At 41.7% G+C, this 26,758-nt stretch overlaps 1 protein-coding gene across 3 annotated transcripts in view; it reads left to right on the top strand.

Annotated features, from left to right (window-relative positions):
* arhgef12b (Rho guanine nucleotide exchange factor (GEF) 12b) overlaps nucleotides 1-3,120 on the top strand; it is a 127,367-nt gene extending 124,247 nt beyond the window's left edge. For all 3 annotated transcript variants that reach the window (XM_035779849.2, XM_035779848.2, XM_035779847.2), the window contains 2 exons: nucleotides 629-701; nucleotides 1,205-3,120. In XM_035779849.2, the coding sequence (XP_035635742.1) occupies nucleotides 629-701; nucleotides 1,205-1,215 (84 nt within the window). In that variant the 3' untranslated portion in view covers nucleotides 1,216-3,120. The remainder of the gene's footprint in view (nucleotides 1-628; nucleotides 702-1,204) is intronic.
* Nucleotides 3,121-26,758: the final 23,638 nt, after the last annotated feature.

The raw sequence follows: 26,758 nt of genomic DNA, 5'->3' as shown, positions 1-26,758 counted from the left end.
TAATATTCTAATAGTTCGCCTATTTTCAGTTTGTGACAAAACAAGCAAGTATAGTGTAGAGAATAATTCTTAACCGTTGTGAAATTTTCAGCTGTTTAACCTAGTGTACAAAACTCAAAGTAAAAGACGTGAAAATGAAACTTAACAATGGGAAGCATAGAAATAGCGCACATAGAACAGATATACCGCTTCTTAGACGTGCTGTCGATGAGAGTGACATATCTATAACTCATATTTCTATGTGAATTTGGTCAGATCTTCCAAAAACTGACATATTGCAGCTTTAAAGTATTTGAAAGATTTCAGATAAATCAGACCTGGCTTCAAATGCTAAGGTCAGTTTTTTGTTCTTAGCTGATCTTTGATGTGTGCCCAAGGGCATCTTCGGCCCAGAACTCGCGCTTTGAGTGAAATGTATGAGAAGGGCTTTATAGGTAAAGTTATTCAATGTCTGTCATGCAGTCTCTCATGCGGCATGATCAAGACATCTGTTTGTCAATCTGCCTGTTTGCTCATACTATTATATTTGTTTTACTGTATGGGGCCATCTACCCATACACTCATTTTATCCATCTGTATGTTCATATGTTCTACCAGAGCTAAGTTTCTGTCAACAATCTGCTTTCAGGAAGTGGAGACCAAGTATAATGAACTGTGCCAAAGGCTGACTGAAACAGCTACTGACACAGAGGAGAACAAAGGTACTGTGAATTATTGATACTGCATCCCATATGACACTCTGTACTCTTTATCAGTAAAGTATCCGGGTGCGTCCCAAATAGCACCTTCTTCCCTATAAATTGCACTACTTTTGAGAGCTATATGGGCCCTGGTCAAAAGTAGTGCAATTTATAGGGAAGATGGTGCCATTTGGGACGTACTCTGATACTTATCATGAACAGATACAACAGTAGTTCACATGCACAGGATGCTTGAAAGGGCTTTGGAGTACAGATGCGTAGATTTATCTTGTGCTCCACCGATACATAGTTATTTCTGCAGGCATTGAAGTTTGAGTAAACCGTACACACGGGACAACAAACAGAAGACGTATCACAACTTAAAACCAGATGTGTTGTTGGTTATCATAAGTATAGGTTTTGTGGTCAAATATCAAAGAGAAAAACACGATGAGGAAAGCAAAATCAAAATGTATTTTATTTATTATTTCTCTCCCTGCTGTCTCTCTCGCTTCGCTCTTCAGATAATAGTTAGTGATGACAGAGCCCCTTCCCCTCCACCACAAGAGGACGAAGGAGGGACACTGAGGACGACACCTCTTCCTGTCCTCTGGAGGCCCACCACCTCAGCCCCCCACCCCTCCCATACTGCTGTGGCCCACAGAGGAGACTGGAACAATCAGGGGCCCCCGCCCCCCAGCACAAATGGCAATCAGGGAAAAGAACGCCACAACTCACACAGCGTTCTCACTAGGACCATTCCACCCCCAAACACCCCACTTTCGAAATTAACACAAGTGCTGCTCAAAGTGTACTGACTACCACCACCATCAGGATATTAGTAGATAGGGATTGAAGTTATTTTCCATCCCCGCTTCTTTCTCCTCCTGTGGATAAGAGTGCCGTCTTCCCATTGCTCACGTGCATTCAGCATTCGGAACACACCACTTTCAATATATCCATCGGGGGTCAGAAACACAACTGTACGTGATGCTATAGGCCAACTTAAATCACAACTGTGTTGTGGTTAATGGTTTGGACCTGGAGGACCACCATGACAAAGGCTTAGCAGAGTGAGAATGCGGGGTGGAGAGGGTGGTCAATATACATACCTCTTCAGTTGGAATCATTCCATGATTGATCAAATTCCACTCTAACAAAAAATGGCAAGTTTAATCCGTGTTTTTTCTAAACGTAATACTATGTTAAGTGAACCCCCCATCATGCCTAAAACATTGAAAGCCTTGTAGATTTTGATTAGGTATCTTAAGACATCCTGAAGTAATTATTTAATCACTTAGGGGTGAATCCTATTGTAACCTCCACTTAAGTCAAATGTTCCCTTAAGTTAGGATTCTCCCTTCAATAGGTCCTCAAGTGATTTAGTGGATCTCACTAACCCGCATCCTTAGCATGAAGCCTTGGTCTTGTTCACAGTAGATGGTGAAAGAATACATTGACAAACTCCATTTTATTGAGAGATATTTCAGTGATATACTGCCAGTGGTGAGGTGATAACAGTATACCGGTAAGCCCTCCATTTGTTCACCTTTTGGTGTGGCTGTATCTCCTCTGGCTTGAGTTGTGGCTCTTGGGAAGCGCGTGGTGTGATATAGCAAAATACAAGAGGACAGTCTGTCATTAGAGTCTGTCATTAGAGTTATTGACTTCCCTCTGAAGTCATGTAGTATTCATCCATTCCTAATTGATAGGGACCCTCCTGGATCGGGGAACACCCCCAGCTCTTTGCCCAGTTTCCGTATACCTTCAATTTTTATGGTTTTGGAACTAAACTCTCTACGTTACTGTACATCGTCCTTTGTGTACGAGCTACTGAGGAAGTCTCATAAATAAGCTTCTGGGGTGAGAACACAGGACCTGTGTAATTTCATGGTTGGATTGAGAAAAGACTGGCACAACAAATATATTACTTTCACCAGCCGGAAGACTTGGATGAAAAGGACTTCTATGGACTATTTTAAATGTTTTTAAAAAATGACTAACAGTTATGAAAAACACTGCATCTCTTAAAATAAGAGCAATCTTTAAAAAAAAAAAAACTTTAAAAAACATTTCTCTCCTGCTTTCTACATTATACAATCATGTATTACTTTGACAGAAACTACTAAAACCAGGAGAGAATAAGACTGCAACGTATCCCTAAAATATTACATGTAATCTGTCTTTTTATTATTTTTGTCTAGACGTTATATTTTTATTATATTATTGTGAGCACTATTATTATGGTCTCTGGCTCTGTTGAAAACGTAAATAGTTATTTTAGGTGAGAGATTTAAATTTGACTGATCTATTGTATTAAAATGAAAGGAAAGTTAATCTTCCTGTGTAAAGGGAGGGAAATATGAGTTTGGAATATCGGCCCAAACTACACAACTTAAAATGTTCAAATATCATTAAAGAAGCTTGCTGGAAACACTGATGGTGGAGCGTTATTCTCTGTGCTTGGATGTGAAAATACTGCTGTATATATTGGTATATCTTCTTGTTACGAATGTTTATGTTTCATCTTATGAGCATTCTAGAGAGTTTTTCCTAGCCACTGTGCTTCTACATCTGCATTGCTTGCTCTTTGGGTATCTGTATGGTATGGTCACGGTCATTTTTTTGAACAGTCTGGCATGGACCTGTTGACCATGATTTAACCTGTAATGTTTCTGTCATACAGAAGATAGTGTCAAAATCGAAGGAAACCCGAGAGAAGAAAAGCACTGACGCAGGTTAGAGTTGTACCCTGTCCACTATAGAATTTATGTTGGCGATGCGCTTGTAAGAGTTTATCCGTAGAGATGTATAGATGACCCTAGTGCCAAAAGCCTGTTTTAGCATGGACAGCACTATAGATGACTTAAACCATTTGAACAAGTCAACTGGGTGAGACTTCCCATGATTTAAGGATCATATAAATCCATCCAGGTCATGAGGAGGGATCAGCCACTGAATTATACTTGTGAGCAAACATTCCATAACTGCAGGTGGCAGTAAATCACCAACCTTGGCCTTATACCTGTTTTATAATGGTTCAAACAACACAATTCAGGACCCTCATAGAAGGACATTCTAATATGTATTGGGACAGGGGGTGAATACTTATCTTATCAACTGATTTCAATCTGAATTGTAACATTTTGGCACTATCAACAAGGACTGTCGGTGAATGGATGTTTTCTATTTGTCACACGATTCTCGGAAAACACTAGACAATGTCGTGCGTGAAAAGTCCAGGAGGGCAGCCATTTCTGAGATACTGGATCCATCCGGCAGGCCTGACACTGACAATCATACCACACTCAAGGTCACTGGTTTGGCCCCTTCTAAAATTCATTTGAACAGTAACTGAATGCCTCGATGTCTGTCTGCCAGCTTTATATAGCAAGCCACGGCCACTTGACTCAATGTCGGTAGGAGCGATCTGTTTTTGTGAACGGGATGGTGTACCTAATAAACTGGCCAGTGAGTTTAGATACCTGCTATGCTGATTTTGTTTTAGATGTCTTTTTTTTACCTTTTTTTAACTAGGCAAGTCCGTTAAGTGCAAATTCTTAGTTACAATGACGGCCTAACCCTGCCAAACCCTAACAACGCTGGGCCAATTGTGCCGCGTCTGATGGTACTCTCAATCATGTCAGGTTATGATAAAGCCTGGAATTGAACCAGGGTCTTTAGTGATGCCTCAAGCACTGAGATGCAGTGCCTTAGACCGCTGAACCACTCGGGATCCCAATGAGGTAACATTATAAACTATACCATATAAAAACCTGCCCTGCTGAAGGGATGGCGCCGGAAGAAATGGCAGCAGTTTTACGGGCGCCCAACCAATTGTGCTATTATGTGGATTTTTTCGCAACTTATTTTGTATATCATGTTTCTGCAACCATATCTTATGGCAAAAAAGAGCTTCTGGATATCAGGACAGCAATCACTCATCTCGGATGAGACAAAAAAAAAATTCAACAAACAAGACGCACAAGACATTCTCCAAACACCTGGCAGGGCAGACATCCCCGTTATTTGCAAGAGGAAGCAATGCAGGTACAGAGGTCAAAGAGCCGGATGTCTGTTCAGGATCCGGAAAAGTCAAGTGGGAAAGCTGCCGTTACTGTCAATACTACTCGCCAATGTGCAATCATTGGACAATAAACTAGACGAAGTATGATCACAAATATCGTACCAACGGGACATCAACTGTAATATCCTATGTTTCACGGAATCGTAACTGAACGACGACATGTAAGATTAGGGGGGGCATATTTGTAAACAGCTGGTGCAAGAAATCTAAGGAAGTCTCTAGATTTTGCTCGCCTGAAGTAGAGTATATTGTGATAAATTGCAGGCCACACTACTTGCCTAGAGAGTTTTCAGCTATACTTTTCGTGGCTATTCATTCACCACCGAAGACAGATGCTGGCACTAAGATCGCACTCAGTCAGCTGTATAAGGAAATAAGCAAACAGGAAACCACTCACACAGAGGCGGCACTCCTAGTGGCCGGAGACTTTAATGCAGGGAAACTTAAATCAGTTCTACCAAACTTCCATCAACATGTTAAAAGTGCAACCAGAGGGGAAGAAAATTCTAGATCACCTGTACTCCAAACACGGAGACGCGTACAAAGCTCTCCCTCGCCCTACATTTGGTAAATCCGACCACAACTCTATCCTCCTGATTCCTGCTTACAAGCAAAAATTAAAAAACAGGAAGCACCAGTGACTCGGTCTATAAAAAAGTGGTCAGATGAAGCAGATGCTAAACAACAGGACTGTTTTGCTAGCACAGACTGGAACATGTTCCGGGATTCTTCCGATGCCACTGAGGAATACACCACCTCAGTCACTGGCTTTATCAATAAGTGCATTGAGGACGTCGTCCCCACAGTGACTGTACGTACATACCCTAATCAGAAGCGATGGATTACAGACAACATTCGCACTGAGCTAAAGGGTAGAGCTGCCGCTTTCAAGGTGCGGGACACTAACCCGGAAGCTTATAAGAAATCCTGCTATGCCCTGCCACGAACCTTCAAACAGGCCAAACGTCAATACAGGGCTAAGATTGAATCATACTACACCGGCTCCAACACTCGTGTTATGTGGCAGGGCTAGCAAACGATTACAGACTACAAAGGGAAGCACAGCCGCGAACTCCCCAGTGACACGAGCCTACCAGATGAGCTAAATCACTTCTGTGCTCGCTTCGAGGCAACCAACACTGAGGCATGCATGAGAGCATCAGCTGTTCTGGACGACTGTGTGATCGCCCTCTCCATAGCCAACTTGAGTAAGAACAAGGCTGCGGGGCCAGATGGATTACCAGGACGTGTGCTCCGCGCATGTGCTGACCAACTGGCACGTGTCTTCACTGAAAAGATTTGGCATGGATCCTGAGAACCTCAAAAGGTTCTACAGCTGCATCATCGAGAGCATCCTGACTGGTTGCATCACTGCCTGGTACGGTAATTGATCGGCCTCTGACCTCAAGGCACTACAGAGGGTAGTGCGTACGGCCCAATACATCACTGGGGCTAAGCTGTGGAAGACCCTAAAAATGTTCAAAGACCCCAGCCATAGACTGTTCTCTCTACTACTGCATGGCAAGCGGTACCAGAGTGCCAAGTCTAGGACAAAAAAGGCTTCTCAACAGTTTTACCCCCAAGCCATAAGACTCCTGAACAGGTAATCAAATGGCTACCTGGACTATTTGCATTGTGTGTGCCGCCCCCCAACCCCTCTTTATACGCTGCTGCTACTCTCTGTTTATCATATCATATATGCATAGTCACTTTAACTATACATTCATGTACATACTACCTCAATTGGGCCGACCAACCAATGTTCCCGCACATTGGCTAACCGGGCTATCTGCATTGTGTCCCACCCACCACCCGCCAACCCCTCTTTTACGCTACTGCTACTCTGTTCATCATATATGCATAGTCACTTTAACCATATCTACATGTACATACTACCTCAATCAGCCTGACTAACTGGTGTCTGTATGTAGCCTCGCTACTTCCATAGCCTTGCTACTGTATATAGCCTGTCTTTTTACTGTTGTTTTATTTCTTTACCTACCTATTGTTCACTTAATACCTTTTTTGGTTAGAGCCTGTAAGTAAGCATTTCACTGTTGTGTTCAGCGCACATGACAAATAAACTTTGATTTGAAAATAAACACTACAATATGGATACATGCTATGCTGTGAGATAGGATGCGATGTGAATTATATTAAACTTACTAGATTTATTTAAGTGGCAAGCCATTCAGACCATCCTTCCTGATTAAACCTTCATAAACTACATTTCAATCGAGTACAGGCTTAACCGAATGACAAAATGCAATATGGAATTTTGGGGTATGGCCTCTGCATTCCTCGGAGCCAGATACTGATGACAGGTTGCTCTATACTGGGCAGCTGGCACCGAACCCCCCCAAAAAGTTACTCATCAAGGAGAAGGGGCACAGCAGAGCAATGTGTGGATCTAAAGATTGAACACAGTATAAAATAGATGTACAGTGCATTCGGAAAGTAAATCAGACCCCTTGACTTTTTCCATATTTTGTTACGTTACAGCCTTATTCTAAAATTGATTCAATTGTTTTTTTCCCCTCATCAATCTACACACAATAGCCCATAATGACAAAGCAAAAACAGTTTTTAGTTTTTTGCTATTGTGTTAAAAAAAATGGAAATACATTTACATAAGCATTCAGACCCTTTACTCAGTACTTTGTTGAAAGACCTTTGGCAGCTATTACAGCATTACGTTTTCGTGGGTATGACGCTACAAGCTTAGCACACCTGTATTTGGGGAGTTTCTCCCATTCTTCTCTGCAGATCCTCTCAAGCTCTGTCAGGTTGGATGGGGAGCATTGCTGCACAAATATTTTCAGGTCTCTCCAGAGATGTTCGATCGGGTTCAAGCCTGGGCTCTGGCTGGGCCCCTCAAGGACATTCTGAGACTTTTCCCGAAGCGCCTCCTGGTTTGTCTTGGCTGTGTGCTTAGTGTCTTTGTCCTGTTGGAAGGTGAAAATTCGCCCCAGTCTGAGGTCCTCAGTGCTCTGGAGCAGGTTTTCATCAAGGATCTCTCTGTACTTTGCTCCATTCATCTTTGCCTCGATCCTGACTAGTCTCCCAGTTCCTGCCCCTGAAAAACATCCCAACAGCATGATGCTGCCACCACCATGCTTCACCGTAGTGATGGTGCCAGGTTTCCTCGAGACATGACGCTTGGCATTCAGACCAAAGACTTCAATCTTGGTTTCATCAGACCAGAGAATCTAGTTTCTCATTGTCTGACAGTCTTTAGGTACCTTTTGGCAAACTCCAAGAGGGCTGTCATATGCCTTTTACTGATGAGTGGCTTCTGTCTGACCACTCTACCATAAAGGCCTGATTGGTGGAGTGCTGCAGAGATGGTTGTCCTTCTGGATGGTTCTCCCATCTCCACAGAGGAACTCTAGAGCTCTGTCAGAGTGACCATTGGGTTCTTGGTCACCTCTATGACCAAGGCCCTTCTCCCCGATTGCTCAGTTTGGCCGGGCAGCCAGCTCTAGGAAGAGTCTTGGTTGTTCCAAACGTCTTCCATTTAAGAATGATGGAGGCCACTGTGTTCTTCCAACCTTCAATGCTGCAGAAGTTTTGGGGGGTAACCTTCCCTCGATCTGTGCCTCGACACAAACCTGTCTCGGAGCTCTACAGACTATTCCTTCGACCTCATGGCATGGGTTTTTCTCTGACATGCACTGTCAACTGTGGGACACAGGTGTGTGCCTTTCCAAAACATGTCCAATCAATTGAATTTACCACAGATGGACTCCAATTAGGTTGTATAAGCATCTCAAGGATGAGCAATGAAAACATGATGCATCTCAGCTCAATCCCCAGTCTCATAGCAAAGGTTCTGAATACTTACGTAAATAAGGAATCTGTTTCTTGTGTTTAATACATTTGCAAAAATGTCTGAAAAACTGCTTTTGTTTTGTCATTATGGGGTATTTTATGTAGATTGCTAAAAATGTACACAGTACACAGTCCAATATACGCAGTCCAACTCATCCCAAACCATCACAATTGGGTTGAGGTCTAATGCAGCACTCCATCACCTTCCTTCTTGGTCAAATAGCCTTAACACAGGCTGGAGGTGTGTTTTTGGTCATTGTCCTGTTGAAAAACAAACAATATTCCCAATAAGCCCAAACCAGATGGGATGGTGTATTGGTGCAGAATGCTCTGGTAGCCATGCTGGTTAAGTGTGCCTTGAATTCGAAATAAATCACAGACAGTGACACCAGCAAAGCACCCCCACACATTACACCTCCTCCTCCATGCTACACGGTGGGAACCACACATGGGGAGATCATCCGTTCATATACTCTGCGTCTCACATAGACACGGCAGTTGGAACCAAAAATCTCCAATTTGGACTCAGACCAAAGGACAGATTTCCACTGGTCTAATGTCCATTGCTTGTGTTTCTTGGCCCAAGCAAGTCTCTTCTTCTTATTGGTGTTCTTTAGTAGGGGTTTCTTTTCAGCAATTTGACCACGAAGGCCTGATTCATGCAGTCTCCTTTGAACAGTTGATGTTGAGATGTGTCTGTTACTTGAACTCTGTGAAGCATTTATTTGGGCTGCAATTTATGAGGCTGGTAACTCTTATGAACTCATCCTCTGCAGCAGAGGTAACTCTGAGTCTTCTTTTCCTTTGGCGGTCCTCATGAGAGCCAGTTTCATCATAGCATTTGATGGTTTTTGCGACTGCACTTGAAGAAACTTTCAAAGTTCTTCACATTTTCCGGATTAACATAACGTTTGTCTTAAAGTCATGATGGACTGCTGTATCTCTTTGCTTATTTGAGCTGTTCTTGTCATAATATAGACTTGGTATTTTACCAAATAGGGCTATCTTCTGTATACCACCCCTACCTTGTCACAGCACAACTGATTGGCTCAAATACATTAAGAAGGAAATCAATTCCACAAATTAGCTTTTAACAAGGCACACCTGTTAATTGAAATGCATTCCAGGTGACTACCTCATGAAGCTGGTTGAGAGAATGCTAAGAGTGTGCAAAGCTGTCATCAAGGCAAAGGGTTGCTACTTTGAAGAATGTGTAAATAGAAAATATATTTTGATTTGTTTAACACTTTTTTTGGTTACTACATGATTCCATATGTGTTATTTCCTAGTTTTTCTTCACTATTATTCTACAATGTAGAAAGTAGTAAACATAAAGAAAAATCCTGGAATGAGTAGCTGTGTCCAAACTTTTGACTGGTACTGTACAGTTGAAGTCGGAAGTTTGCATACACCTTAGCCAAATACATTTGAACTCAGTTTCACAATTCCTGACATTTAATCCTAGTAAAAGTTCCCTGTCTTAGGTCAGTTAGGATCACCACTTTATTTAAGAATGTGAAATGTCAGAGTAATATTAGAGAGAGTGATTTATTTCAGCTTTTATTTATTTCATCACATTCCCAGTGGGTCAGAAGTTTACATACACTCAATTAGTATTTGGTAGCATTGCCTTTAAATTGTTTAACTTGGGTAGCCTTCCACAAGCTTCCCATAATAAGTTGGGTGAATTCCTCCTGACAGAGCTGGTGTAACTGAGTCAGGTTGTAGGCCTCCTTGCTCGCACACACTTTTTCAGTTCTGCCCACAAATGTTCTATAGGATTGAGGTCAGGGCTTTGTGATGGCCACTCCAATACCTTGACTTCGTTGTCCTTAAGCCATTTTGCCACAACTTTGGAAGTATGCTTGGGGTCATTGTCCATTTGGAAGACCCATTTGCGACCAAGCTTTAACTTCCTGACTGATGTCTTGACATGTGGCTTCAATTTATCCACATAATTGTCCTCCTCATGATGCCATCTATTTTGTGAAGTGCACCAGTCCCTCCTGCAGCAAAGCACCCCAACAACTTGATGCTGCCACCCCCGTTGGGATGGTGTTCATCAGCTTGCAAGCATCCCCCTTTTTCCTCCAAACATAATGATGATCATTATGGCCAAACAGTTCTATTTTGGTTTCATCAGACCAGAGGACATTTCACCAAAAAAGTACGATCTTTGTCCCCATGTGCAGTTGCAAACCGTAGTCTGACTTTTTTATGGTGGTTTTGGAGCAGAGGCTTCTTGCTGAACGACATTTCAGGTTATGTTGATATAGGACTCGTTTTACTGTGGATATAGATACTTTCGTACCTTTTGTACCATCTTCACAGGGTCCTTTGCTGTTCTGGGATTGATTTGCACTTTTTGCCCCAAAGTACATTAATCTCTAGGAGACAGAACGCATCTCCTTCCTGAGGAGTATGACGGCTGCGTGGTCCCATTGTGTTTATAATTGCATAATTATGTTTGTACAGATGAATGTGGTACCTTCAGGTGTTTGGAAATTTATCCCAAGAATGAACCAGACTTGTGGAGGTTTACCATTTTTTTCTGAGGTCTTGGCTGATTTATTTTGATGTCAAGCAAAGAGGGACTGAGTTGGAAGGTAGGTCTTGAAATACACCCACAGATACACTTCAAATTGACTCAAATTATGTCAATTAGCCTATCAGAAGCTTCTAAAGCAATGACATAATTTTCTGGAATTTTCAAGCTGTTTAAAGGCACAGTCAACTTAGTGTATGTAAACTTCTGACCCACTGGAACTGTGATACAGTGAATTATAAGTGAAATAATTGTTGGAAAAATTACTTGTGTCATGCACAAAGTAGATGTCCTAACCGACTTGCCAAAATGATGGTTTGTTAACAAGAAAATTGTGATGTGGTTGAAAAACTAGTTTTATTGACTCCAACCTAAGTGTATGTAAACGTCCGACTTCAACTGTATATATTTAATCAATTTTAGAATAAGGCTGTAACGTAACAAAATGTGGAAAAAGTCAAGTGGGCCGGAATACTTAACAAAGACACTGTATGCGAAGAATAGAACAAAAGTGCCATTATGCTTTAATGGAAAGTGTTATATGGAATGTTTATTACTGCAAGGTACGCTGAGCGCAAGATTAGTTTAAAGAGTTTGGATGAAATGAGACGTCTGTATGTATGTTTACCCAGCCAAATGCAGGAAGATAAGGGCACCTGCCCAGAATCCCGGCCCAATGCTGAACTCCAGAGTGCCCTTGATTGTTACGCTGATTGATGTGTTTAGATGAAATCCTGCGTATGCTTGTACGTAGAACTAAACCACCAATGCTGTAATGCGATTTGTAGGATATGAGACATTTGCTTTGCTGCGAACCCAGTCATGCATGTAGTAATACAGGGATGGGGACACACGCCAAAAGAGTGCCTGACCCAATGCCAGGTATAATAATGAATTACCGCCACCGCTATATACATCAGGGTAATTGGACACTCGCCAACTATTGATAGCTATGGTAAAGGGACCATTGCTGAGAGGATGGCAAATAGATTTCGCCCAACATATGAGCTGTAGCAAAGCATGACCAGTGACCTAGATGCTGGAGAGTGAGGTTGGAATTATACCTAGTGTGGCTACGGTAGTTGCAGCTCCAGTTCTGAATGAAAGACAAGTGTAGTGTAGAGGGGAACGATCACTCCTTTCTTAGGTAATAAAAAGGGGTTAAGTGAAACATTATGTACCATCGCACATTGACTCAGTTCTGGTATCCCCTGTATATAGCCTCGCTATTGTTATGTAATTTTCTTGTGTTACTTTTTGATTTGATTTGATTTCGTAATTATTTTCTTAATAACTCTATTTTTTGAACTGCGCTGTTGGTTAAGGTAAGTAAGCATGGTAAGGTCTTGGTGTGTTTTGACCATGTTTGTTTGTTGGTGATGTGGACACCAAGAAACTTTAAGCTCTCAAACTGCTCCACTGCAGCCCCTTCGATGAGAATGGGGACGTGCTCAGTCCTCTTTTTCCTGTCGTCCACAATCATCTCCTTTGTCTTGATCACGTTGAGGTAGAAGTTGTTGCCCTGGCACCACACGGCCAGGTCTCTGACCTCCTCCCTATAGACTGTCTCGTCATTGTCGATGATCAGGCCTACCACTGTTGTGTCCTCTGTAAACTTAATGATGGTGTTGGAGTCGTGCCTGGCCGTGCAGTCATGAGTGAACAGGGAGTACATGTTGGTGTTACAGACTCAGGAGGGGACTGATCACGCACCCCTGAGGGGCCCCCATGTTGAGGATCGGCGTGGCGGATGTGTTGTTACCTATCCTTACCACCTGGGCATGGCCCGTCAGGAAGTCCAGGATTCAGTTGCAGAGGGAGGTGTTTAGTCCCCGGATCCTTAGCTTAGTGATTGGTGTTGAACGCTGAGCTGTAGTCAATGAATAGCATTCTCACATAGGTGTTCCTTTTGTCCAGGTGTGAAAGGGCAGTGTGGAGTGCAATAGAGATTACATCATCTGTGGATCTGTTGGTGCGGTATGCAAATTGGAGTGGGCATAGGGGTTCTGGGATAATGGTGTTGGTGTGAGCCATGACCAGCCTTCCAAAGAACTTCATGGCTACAGAAGTGAGTGCTACGGGTCGGCAGTCATTTAGGCAGGTTACCTTAGTGTTCTTGGGGACAGAGACTATGGTGGTCTACTTGAAACATGTTGGTGTTACAGACTCAGACTGGGAGAGGTGAAGACACTTGTGAGTTGGTCAGCGCATGCTCGGAGTACACGCCCTGCGGAGTTGTGAATCTTGACCTGGTCCTGCGGATTTGTGAATGTTGACCTGTTTTAAAGGTCTTACTCACATCGGCTGCGGAGAGCGTGATCACACAGAACAGCTGGTGTCCGGAACAGCTGATGCTCTCATGCATGTTTCAGTGTTACTTGCCTTGCCAACTAGGTGAGGGGAGTTCTTTACTAACTAGTTACCTTATTATGTCAATCAAGTAAAAGGGAGAAGCGAAAACCCGCGGACACTCGGCTCTCCATGGAATGAGTTTGACACGTCCCAAATAGTAAATATTTGTCCAGCTGCTTTTTGAGTGTTCTCTCCCAGTGGACAGGTGGACAAAGACCAATAATACCAGAAATTATTCCCACAGAGCTATAGCACCACACAACCGTGCTAAAATTATATGTGTTAATGATTATCTCAACTAATGATGTTGCCCTCAACAATGGCATGCTGACCAAGCCTGTCAACCCAATATCACACCCTTCCCCAAAAAGTTGGGGAGTTCTGAGCACTCTTGGCTTCATCTAGTTTGGGTCTGCCATTACCTGTGTCTCCATCACCATGAGAGCCCTCATCCTGGCCTGTGTCTTATCCTGGTGGTGGACTCCCAGGCTCAGAAACCTAAGCCTTGCAGTGAGTACACATCTGATTTATTTGACATGTTTTATCTGGAAAAACAGCAGCTTTGATAAAAGACGCAGAGCCAAATCCTGAGTGAATTTCTACATGTTATACCTGTTGAATGACTGCTTTATTTTTAACTATCCATGCACTGAAAAAATATATATTTGCTCTACAGAGTAAACCCAGAGATAATTTTATAGCCTACTCTTGGTTACTAATTTGCAGTCTAAATGGAGTGAAACTATTCTTTGACTGATTCTAATTTTATGTTCTACCAACTTCTTTCTCAACTTCAGCCTCACCACCATTTCTGAATTGAGTTATGACCATGGTAAGATTCTTGACAACTGCAATGATGATTTCTCTATAGAGCATAAACATTCTGAGATACTGAATTCTCTCTCGGTCTCTCTTTCTCAGGCTGTTGCTGACGGGTCTGTTATGGCCAATGGACGGTTCACATTACTCTCTTGGATAGAAAGTGAGCTTTAGAAACTATGGGATGCATTTCAATGAGGCGTTTGCTGTAGACCAGTTGATGCTCTTCAGAGAGGTACGGTAAGAGCACAACACAGGGCCTTCCACATATGAATTACTGTCATTTGAAAAAAACATATTGCTCAGGTACGGTAGCTATATCTTAAAGAGCGACTCTGGTATTGGTAATTATCAGGAGCACCATTAGCCACTGCAAAAGCTTCAGCTACTCTTCCTGGGATCCACATGAAACATTACATAGTACATACACTACATACACTCCGGTTTCAACTGACCTGAGCCCTAGGACCATGCCCCAGGACTACCTGACATGATGACTCCTTGCTGTCCCAAGTCCACCTGGCCGTGCTGCTGCTCCAGTTTCAACTGTTCTGCCTTATTATTATTCGACCATGCTGGTCATTTATGAACATTTTAACATGTTGGCCATGTTCTGTTATAATCTCCACCCGGCACAGCCAGAAGAGGACTGGCCACCCCACATAGCTTGGTTCCTCTCTAGGTTTCTTCCTAGGTTTTGGCCTTTCTAGGGAGTTTTTCCTAGCCACCGTGCTTCTACACCTGCATTGCTTGCTGTTTGGGGTTTTAGGCTGGGTTTCTGTGCAGCACTTTGAGATATCAGCTGATGTACGAAGGGCTATATAAATAAATTTGATTTGAGCTACAGGTAGTTCGATTTGGGTATGTAATTTTAGGCGAAAATTGAAAAAAGGGTCTGAGCATTATTAAAGAAGAAAGGGTCAAAACCATCTGACACAGATGTTTTTTGGAGGCCAAGTTTAAGGTTGCTGCACCTATCATCGCCAAACCTATCTCTGACCTTTTAACCTGTCTCTTCTCTCTGGGGAGGTTCCCATTGCTTGGAAGGCAGCCACGGTTCATCCTTTATTTAAAGGGGGAGATCAAGCTGATCCTAACTGTTATAGGCCTATTTCTATTTTGCCCTGTTTATCAAAATTGTTGGAAAAACGTGTCAATAATCAACTGACTGGCTTTCTTGATGTCTATAGTATTCTCTCTGGTATGCAATCTGGTTTCCGCTCAGGTTATGTATGTATCACTGCCAATGGTGTAAAGTACTTAAGTAGTACGTTTAAAGTACTTTTACTGAAGTATTTTTGGGGGTTATCTGTACTTTACTATTTATATTTTTGACAACTTTTACTTTTACTTCCCTACATTCCAAAAGAAAATATTGTACTTTTTACTCCATACATTTTGAATGCTTAGCCGGACAGGAAAATTGTGAAATTCAAGCACTTACCAAGAGAACCTGTGGTCATCCACTGCCTATGATCTGGCGGACTCACTAAACACAAATACATATTTTGTAAATAATGTCTTTGTGTTAGAGTGTGCCCCTGGCACACTTTCACTTTTACTTGAGTCACATTCCATGAATGTCAAGTGGTTTGGTACGAAGAATGCCCCTCTCCCCACAGGTGAGATTACTACCTCTGAGGGTTTAGAGCTTGAAGTAGTCACCTCATACAAGTACTTGGGAGTATGGCTAGACGGTACACTGTCCTTCTCTCAGCACATATCAAAGCTGCAGGCTGAAGTTAAATCTAGACTTGGTGTCCTCTATCATAATCACTCCTCTTTCACCCCAGCTGCTAAACTAACCATGAGTCAGATGACCATTCTACCCATGCTAGATTACGGAAACGTAATTCATAGATTGGCTGGTAAGGGTGCTCTCGACCAGTTAGATGTACTTTACAATTCTGCCATCAGATTTACCACCAATGCTCCTTATAGGACACATCACTGCACTCTATACTCTGTATACCCGTCGCAAGACCCACTGGTTGATGCTTATTTATAAAACCCTCTTAGGCCTCACTCCCCCCTATCTGAGATATATACTACAGCCCTCATGCTCCACATACAACACCCGTTCTGCCAGTCACAGTCTGTTAAAGGTCCCCAAAGTACAAGTCCCTGGGTCGCTCGTCTTTTCAGTTCACTGCAGCTAGCGGCTGGAATGTGCTGCAACAAACACTCAAACTGGACAGTTTTATCTCAATCTCTTAATTCAAAGACTCAATCATCATCAATCATCTTACTGTCAGTTGTGGCTGCTTTGCCTTTTGGTAGGCCATCATTGCAAATAACAATTGTCTTAACTGACTTGCCTAGTGAAATAAAAAGGTTAAATCAAATAAAAATGTAAATGTTTTTTTTTTAAATGTGCCAACATGAAAGAGGAGAATGGCATTGGAGTTCAACTAGCCTACAAGTAGGGTGAGTCAACATTTTTAGTTTTACTTGCTCGAGCATGCATGCACGCATCCACACACAGGAATCAATACCATGAACAGCCACATGAAATGTAGCATCTTTTATGTTTGTTTTCAGTGTATTAAAGAGTGGTTTAAAGTACTTAAGTAATAATACCTTAGAGTACTACTTAAGTAATTTTTTGGGGTATCCGTACTTTACTTTATTTTACTATTAATCTTTTTGACACCTTTTTTTACTTCACTATATTCCAACATTTACTCTATAGATTTTCCCTGACACCCAAAAGTACTCGTTATGTAATGAATGCTTATCAGGACAAGAAAACTCCCCAATTCATGCACTCATCAAGAGAACATCCCTGGTCATCCCAACTCCCCCTGATCTGGTGGACTCAGTCAACACAAATGCTTTGTTTGTCTGAGTGATGGAGTTGGCCCTGACTATCTGTAAATAAATAAAAAACAAGAATAGTGCCATCTGGTTTTCTTAATATAAGGAATTTGAAATTATTTCTACTTTTACTTTTGATACTTAAGTACTGTATATTTAAAACTAAATACTTTTACTTTTACTCAAGTAGTATTTTACTGGGTGACTTTCACTTTAACTTGAGTAATATTCTATTAAGGTATCTTTACTCATACTCAAGTATGACAATTGGGTACATTTTCCACCACTGGTATTAAACTAAACATATATAGCCTTGTTGATTACAAGAAATCCGGCTATGCCTTCAGACGAACCATCAAACAGGCAAGCGTATATACAGGATTAAGATGTGGCAGGGCTTGCAAACTATTACGGACTACAAAGGTAAGCCCAACCGCAAGCTGCCCAGGGACACAAGCCTATCAGAAAAGCTAAGCAACTTCTATGCGCGTTTTGAAGCAAGCATTACTGAAGCATGCATGAGACAACTGTGTGATCACACTCGCCGTAGCCGATGTGAGTAAGACCTTTGAACAGGTCAAAATTCACAAGGCCGCGGGGCCAGATGGATTACCAGGAAGTGTACTACAAGCATGCGCTGACCAACTGGAAAGTGTCACTGACATTTTCAACCTGTCCCTGGCCGTATACATTTTAATCTCAGTCTACGGACTGAATATACTCTCCTGCAACCCGCCTCACCCAATGTGGTACAGATCTGCTATTTTTTATACTTTAGAACCGGAACCCCCATCAGAAGCTAGCCAGCTAACTACATAAGACGACAGCTACATCTTCAGAAAACGTCTCCCATTTATCAAGGGTATTTCTTTTGCAGCCACTGTCCCAGTCTGCCTAACTGACTCGTCTTGCATCAATCAACCTTGTCTGTCTGCTTATTGTAGCTCATTTCCCAAAATGGCAAAATGAGATAAAGTCTAGGGAGAGCTGGTGGTGCTTTGCAACAAGATCGACATGGCGCTGGTGGCAACAATAATCCATTGGATTTGAAAAAGATTGGAGCAATTGAATATTGGATTGTGCATTTGGAATGGCTTGCCTGTCTATTGTTTTTGTTGCCGTTTTTCACGCCTGCTCTGCTTCGCTGGCATCTCATTATTGGGACTGGCTGCAAGAGGGATGGATATTCATAACTCTGGAGGTTGAGCCAGCCATCAGCAAGAGTGCAGGTGTATAGCTGATATGAGTCTGAGCTGAATCAGTGTGTCGGGCTCATTCATCTCCACTGTTTCTCCATTACAGACTGATGAAAACCTGGGGGGCCCGACAGGGACAAGAGCAATAAGGAACAAATGGGGAATCGATAGACCGTTTTCCCAGCATTACAACCGAAAAAGTGTTTTAAAAAATGTAAAAGCTCCACACCAACAAACATCCCTGCAGGGCCATCTTATTCGGATCAGTTGTGAAACACAGTGATTCATTCCATTTGCGTGGTTAGCTTGTCTTGATTCCATTCCAACCATTACCACTATAATTGTAATAGCATCTAGAATTGTTATTAGGGCTCAATATGAATATCTGAATAATCAATGACAGTATGGTACTTTCTACGACTGGTGTTAATACTGTTAACAGGGGCAAAGGACAATCGAGGTGTGTAATCTTCACATTGTCAAGGTTTAAAGTCCTACTCCAGTCTCCTTTTGAGCTAATTTATCACCTGATTTACTCAACAAAATCTCAATAGGTGGTCCAGGTATCCTTATGACATGGCACAAGTGGCTGGGGGTGGGGGGGCCATTCCTCTGTTGTTCTCTGTTGCTCCTCTATTGTTTCTAAAGCAAGGGGGAGGCGGTGAGATCACAAATCCCCATCAGACCTCCTTGAATGCCCTACTCGTTGAAGTTGGTAGTTGTGTCTATAAAACACTATTTTGCTCAGAATATATTTCTTTACCTTTAGTGTGTCTATTTATCGTATTTATACTTGCCAAATCTTAGGACGTCTTTAAATCAAATTAAAACAAATACAATTTTATTTGTTACATGAGCCGAATACAACAGGTGCAGACTATTGTGAAATGCTTACTCACAAGCCATTTCCTAACAATGGAGAGCAAAAGAGTACGAAAAAATCATACATTTTTTTTGCAAAAAAAAAAAAATCCCTGTCTTAGGTTAGTTAGGATCACCACTTTATTTTAAGAATGTGACATGTCAGATTTACTTCAGCTTTATTTATTTCATCACATTCCCAGTGGGTCAGAAGTTTACATACACTCAATTAGTATTTGGAAGCATTGCCTTTAAATTGTTTAACTTCGGTCAAACGTTTTGGGTATCCTTCCACAAGCTTCCCACAATAAGTTGGGCGAATTTTGGCCCATTCCTCCTGACAGTCAGGTTTGTAGGCCTTCTGGCTCGCACACGCTTTCTTAGTTCTGCCCACAGATTTCCTATAGGATTGAGGTCAGGGCTTTGTGGTGGCCACTACAATATCTTGACTTTGGTGTCCTTAAGCCATTTTGCCACAACTTTGGAAGTATGCTTGGGGTCATTGTCCATTTGGAAGACCCATTTGCGAACAAGATTTAACTTCCTGACTAATGTCTTGAGATGTTGCTTCAATGTATCCACATAATTGTCCTTCCTCATGATGCCATCTATTTTGTGAAGTGCACCAATCCCTCCTGCAGCAAAGCACCCCCACAACATGATTCTGCCACCCCCGTGCTTCATGGTTAGTATGGTGTTCTCCGGCTTGCAAGCCTCCCCCTTTTTCCTCCAAACATAATGATGGTCATTATGGCCAAACAATTCTATTTGTGTTTCATCAGACCAGAGGACATTTCTCCAAAAAGTACAATCTTTGTCCCCATGTGCAGTTTTTATGGCGGTTTTGGAGCAGTGGCTTTTTCCTTGCTGAGATGCATTTCAGGTTATGTTGATATAGGACTCATTTTACTGTAGATATAGATACTTTTTTGAAAATGTTCGATGCCAATATAACGCAGACAAAATCGAGTAGCCTGCCTCCAAGAAGTTGGCCGCAACTGGGTAAATAAAGTTTTACACCTAATGGTGCTACGATGCTCTGAGATACGTACTTTTAATTCACGCTTTGTTTTACCCAGATAATTTTTACCACAAGGACAAGTTATAAGATAAAGAACTGCTTTCGTGGAGCACATAATAACACCTTTGATTGGGATCGATTTCCTGTTTGTGGGTGTTTGAAGTATCTACATTTATAAGTGCCATTGCATTGAGCACAGCCATTACATTTGTAATTTCCATCCAGTAGGGGCACAAATAGACGTTGTTCAGGAATATCTTGTGGTGGTAAATCAGAGTGTACCAATCGGTCTCTGAGATTTCTGCCCCGCGAGAATACGACCAAAGGAAGGTTCGAAAACACATTACCGAGACTATCATCGGATTTTAGAATGTGCCAATGTTTATGAACAATTCCCTTAATTTGTTCAGAACGCTTTGAATAGCGGGTAGTTAGAACACATGAATGCGTATTTTTGCGAGACTGACCTTGAAAAACGTCATGTCTCGTTTTGTTTTGAATTTTCTCAATGGCAATATTAATCTGATCAATTTTGTAGCCCCTGTCCTTGAACTTTCTTTGCATCTCAGCCACATTTCTGTCGAAATCTGATTGTTTTTTGCAAATTCTTTTGATTCGACAGAATTGGCTTTAGGGCAAACTATGTTTCAAGGGAAGTGGGTGACAACTATCAGCCCTCAACAAACTGTTACGATCAGTAGGCTTCCTGTAAAAATCCGTGTATAGAACATTATCTTCAAGATCAGAAGAGCTTTCTACACCGCTAGCCAGCACCTCGCCTAAACAGGTGTGCGTCTCTTTTTCTTCTAGATAGATACTTTTTTCCCTGTTTCCTCCAGCATTTTCACAAGGTCCTTTGCTGTTGTTCTGGGATTGATTTGCACTTTTCGCACGAAAGTATGTTCATCTCTAGGAGACAGAATGAGTCTCCTTCCTGAGGGTTATGACGGCTGCGTAGTCCTGTGGTGTTTATACTTGCGTACTATTGTTTGTACAGATGAACGTGGTACCTTCAGGCATTTGGAAATTGCTCCCAATGATGAACCAGACTTGTGGACGTCGGACTTGGCTGATTTCTTTTGATTTTTCCATGATGTCAAGCAAAGAGGCACTGAGTTTGAAGGTAGGCCTTGAAATACATCCACAGGTACACTTCCAATTGACTCAAATTATGTCAATTAGCCTATTAGAAACTTCTAAAGCCATGACATAATTTTTGGGAATTTTCTGACCCACTGGAATTGTGATACAGTGAACTAATCTGTCTGTAAACAATTTTTGGACAAATTACTTGTGTCATGCACATAGTAGATGTCCTAACCGACTTGCCAAAACTGCAGATTGTTAACAAGAAATTTGTGGAGTGGTTGTAAAATGAGTTTTAATGACCCCAACCTTAGTGTATGTAAACTTCCGACTTCAACTGTATGTGCATGTACAGTTCCTTCAGAAAGTATTTATACCCCTTGACTTATTCCACATATGTTTCTCACCCTTCTGCAAACAATACCCCCTAATGACAAAATGAAAACATGCTTTTAGAAATGTTTGCTAATTTCTGAAAAATGAAATACATAAACACAGTAAGCTCCAAAAGTATGATACAATGACTATGGGGTTGAAGTGCAGACTGTCAGCTTTAATTTGAGTGCATTGACATCCATATTGGGTGAACTGTTTAGAATTATAACACATTTTGTACATACTCCCCCATTGGACGAATTTACTCATAGTGTGTGTAGTAGTAAAAAGTTAAGAATTTGGTCCCATATTTATAGCACGCAATGACTACATAAAGCTTGCGACTACAGATTTGTTGGATGAATTTGCTGTTTGTTATGTTTCAGATTTTGTGCACAATACACCCTTAGGAAAAAAAAGTGCTATCTAGAACTGTAAAATGGTTCTTTGTCTGTCCCAATAGAAGAATCCTTTTGAAGAACCCTTTTTGGTTCCAAGTAGAACACTTTCTATGAATAGAATATGTTTCTAAACTCTTTTACATTAATAGAGATGATACCATGATTACGGATAATCCTGAATGAATCATGAATAATGATTAGTAAGAAAGTTAGGAGGCACTAACATCATAGCCCCCCAAAATGCTAACCTCCCCTGTTATTTTAATGGTAGGGTTTTATATTTGTGCATCTAACTTTCTCACTCATCATTATTTGCAATTAATTCAGGATTCTCCGTAATCATGGTATCATCTACAGTTGTGGCCAAACGTTTTTAGATTGACACATATTAATTTCCACAAAGTTTGCTGCTTCAGTGTCTTTAGATATTTTTGTCAGATGTTACTATGGAATGCTGAAGTATAATTACAAGCAGTGTCAAAGGCTTTTATTGACAATTACATGAAGGTGATGCAAAGAGTCAATATTTGCAGTGTTGACACTTCTTTTTCAAGACCTCTGCAATCCGTCCTGGCATGCTGTCAATTAACTTCTGGGCCACATCCTGACTGATGACAGCCCATTCTTGCATAATCAATGCTTGGAGTTTGTCAGAATTTGTGGGTTTTTGTTTGTCCACCCGCCTCTTGAGGATTGACCACAAGTTCTCAATGGGATTAAGGTCTGGGGAGTTTCCTGGCCATGGACCCAAAATATCAATGTTTTGTTCCTTGAGCCACTTAGTTATCACTTTTGCCTTATGGCAAGGAGCCCCATCATGCTGGAAAAGGTATTGTTTTTCACCAAACTGTTCCTGGATTGTTGGGAGAAGTTGCTCTCTGAGGATGTGTTGGTACCATGGCTGTGTTCTTAGGCTAAAATGTGAGTGAGCCCACTCCCTTGGCTGAGAAGCAACCCCACACATGAATGGTCTCAGGATGCTTTACTGTTGGCATGACACAGGACTGATGGTAGCGCTCACCTTGTCTTCTCCGGACAAGCTTTTTTACGGATGCCCCAAACAATCGGAAAGGGGATTCATCAGAGAAAATGACTTTACCCCAGTCCTCAACAGTCCAATCCCTGTAACTGCTGCAGAATATCAGTCTGTCCCTGATGTTTTTCCTGGAATGAAGTGGCTTCTTTGATGCCGTTCCTGACACCAGGCCATCCTCCAAAAGTCTTTGCCCCACTGTGCGTGCAGATGCACTCACACCTGCCTGCTGCCATTTCTGAGCAAGCTCTGTACTGGTGGTGCCCCGATCCCGCAGCTGAATCAACTTTAGGAAACGGTCCAGGCGCTTGCTGGACTTTCTTGGGCGCCCTGAAGCCTTCTTCACAACAATTGAACCGCTCTCGAAGTTCTTGATGATCCGATAAATGGTTGATTTAGGTGCAATCTTACTGGAAGCAATATCCTTGCCTGTGAAGCCCTTTTTGTGCAAAGCAATGATGACGGCACATGTTTCCTTGCAGTTAACCATGATTAACAGAGGAAGAACAATGTTTCCAAGCACTACCCTCCTTTTGAAGCTTCCAGTCTGTTATTTGAACTCAATCAGCATGACAGAGTGATCTCCAGCCTTGTCCTCGTCAACACTCAGCTGGTCCTTTTGTGGCAGGGCTGAAATGCAGTGGAAATGTTTTTTTTGGTATTCAGTTCATTTGAATGGCAAAAAGGGACTTTGCAATTAATTGAAATTCATCTGATCACTCTTCATAACATTCTGGAGTATATGCAAATTGCCATCATACAAACTGAGGCAGAAGACTTTGTGAAAATTAATATTTGTGTCATTCTCAACTTTTAGCCACGACTGTACATTGTAGCACTATTTAGAAGCATAATATGTTGATGCCTGCAACTGTGCTGTCAGATTGTCAGATTGCCTTGGCTTGATTTATTCCAAATTTTGTTGTTACAGCCTGAATTCAAAATGGATTTTAAAAAAGTTCTCTCACCATCTAAACACAATACCCCATATTGACGAAATGAAAACATGTTTTTAGACACTTTTGAAAATGCATTGGAAATTAAATAGAGATATCTAATTTACATACAGTGGGGCAAAAAAGTATTTAGTCAGCCACCAATTGTGCAAGTTCTCCCACTTAAAAATATGAGAGAGGCCTGTAATTTTCATCATAGGTACACTTCAACTATTACAGACAAAATGAGAAAAAAATCCAGAAAATCACATTGTAGGATTTTTAATGAATGTACAGTGCCTTGCGAAAGTATTCGCCCCCCTTGAACTTTGCGACCTTTTGCCACATTTCAGGCTTCAAACATAAAGATATAAAACTGTATTTTTTTGTGAAGAATCAACAACAAGTGGGACACTATCATGAAGTGGAACGACATTTATTGGATATTTCAAACTTTTTTAACAAATCAAAAACTGAAAAATTGGGCGTGCAAAATTATTCAGCCCCTTTACTTTCAGTGCAGCAAACTCTCTCCAGAAGTTCAGTGAGGATCTCTGAATGATCCAATGTTGACCTAAATGACTAATGATGATAAATACAATCCACCTGTGTGTAATCAAGTCTCCGTATAAATGCACCTGCACTGTGATAGTCTCAGAGGTCCGTTAAAAGCGCAGAGAGCATCATGAAGAACAAGGAACACACCAGGCAGGTCCGAGATACTGTTGTGAAGAAGTTTAAAGCCGGATTTGGATACAAAAAGATTTCTCAAGCTTTAAACATCCCAAGGAGCACTGTGCAAGCGATAATATTGAAATGGAAGGAGTATCAGACCACTGCAAATCTACCAAGACCTGGCCGTCCCTCTAAACTTTCAGCTCATACAAGGAGAAGACTGATCAGAGATGCAGCCAAGAGGCTCATGATCACTCTGGAACTGCAGAGAACTGAACTGCAGAGATCTACAGCTGAGGTGGGAGACTCTGTCCATAGGACAACAATCAGTCGTATATTGCACAAATCTGGCCTTTATGGAAGAGTGGCAAGAAGAAAGCCATTTCTTAAAGCTATCCATAAAAAGTGTTGTTTAAAGTTTGCCACAAGCCACCTGGGAGACACACCAAACATGTGGAAGAAGGTGCTCTGGTCAGATGAAACCAAAATTGAACTTTTTGGCAACAATGCAAAACGTTATGTTTGGCATAAAAGCAACACAGCTCATCACCCTGAACACACCATCCCCACTGTCAAACATGGTGGTGGCAGCATCATGGTTTGGGCCTGCTTTTCTTCAGCAGGGACAGGGAAGATGGTTAAAATTGATGGGAAGATGGATGGAGCCAAATACAGGACCATTCTGGAGGAAAACCTGATGGAGTCTGCAAAAGACCTGAGACTGGGACGGAGATTTGTCTTCCAACAAGACAATGATCCAAAACATAAAGCAAAATCTACAATGGAATGGTTCAAAAATAAACATATCCAGGTGTTAGAATGGCCAAGTCAAAGTCCAGACCTGAATCCAATCGAGAATCTGTGGAAAGCACTGAAAATTGCTGTTCACAAATGCTCTCCATCCAACCTCACTGAACTCGAGCTGTTTTGCAAGGAGGAATGGGAAAAAAATTCAGTCTCTCGATGTGCAAAACTGATAGAGACCATACCCCATAAAACTGATAGAGACTTACAGCTGTAATCGCAGCAAAACGTGGCGCTACAAAGTATTAACTTAAGGGGGCTGAATAATTTTGCACGCCCAATTTTTCAGTTTTTGATTTGTTAAAAAAGTTTGAAATATCCAATAAATGTCGTTCCACTTGTTGTTGATTCTTCACAAAAAAATACAGTTTTATATCTTTATGTTTGAAGCCTGAAATGTGGCAAAAGGTCGCAAAGTTCAAGGGGGCCGAATACTTTCGCAAGGCACTGTATTTGCAAATTATGGTGGAAAATAAGTATTGGTTGACGTGAGGTAGTAGAAAGAACAGTGTATTTCTTGGGTGGCTGGAGTCTTTCACAATTTTGAGGGCCAGATCAGTTTTGCCCTAACCTTGGGCGGGGTAGGCTGTCATTGTAAATAAGAACTTGATCTTAACTGACTTGCCTAGTTAAATAAAATGACTAATCATGTTCCCAAACACGTACCGTGCTGAAAGTTTTCACACCAACCCTAATCTAGCACACATGATTCTTATAATTAGCTGGTTGAGAAACTGAATCAGGTTAGTTACAACAGTGGTTGGAGCGAAAACCTACAGGACGGTAGCTCTCCAGCAACAGGTTGGGCAGCCCTAATCTAGAATCACCACAGCTCGTCGACACCCACAAAGGTGAGCTACTGCATAGGGCTGTGCATGGCCAACATGCGTTATGGTGTGTGCCCTTATTAAGGGTGAGATCAAAATGACCGTGTGTCTAAGTTCCCTTGAATACATTATGACTGTCAGTCCTCTCAATGTGTATCTTTAAGTTATTTATAATTTATATGCAGCTAATGTTTCGAAAATCCAATTTGTCCTCTATTCCCTGACAGGATCCCGCCGTGAAAACAGCAGGAGGTGAGATTTTCAATTAAAGCAACAGAAGCTTAGGTGACTAAAGGCCACTCGTCCCCCTCCCTCTACTCCCACAGCTTATCATACGCAAACAACTTGTGATGTGAGAACTCTGATTTCCCAAAACACAACACCGATAAAGTGTTTGTTTCCAGACTCATGCT

The sequence above is a fragment of the Oncorhynchus keta genome, chromosome 11 (assembly GCF_023373465.1).
Source record: "Oncorhynchus keta strain PuntledgeMale-10-30-2019 chromosome 11, Oket_V2, whole genome shotgun sequence".
In the NCBI taxonomy this organism is placed as follows: Eukaryota; Metazoa; Chordata; class Actinopteri; order Salmoniformes; family Salmonidae; genus Oncorhynchus; species Oncorhynchus keta.
The sequence above is the reverse complement of the archived record's forward strand: the minus strand, read 5'-3'. Positions and strand labels throughout refer to the sequence as shown.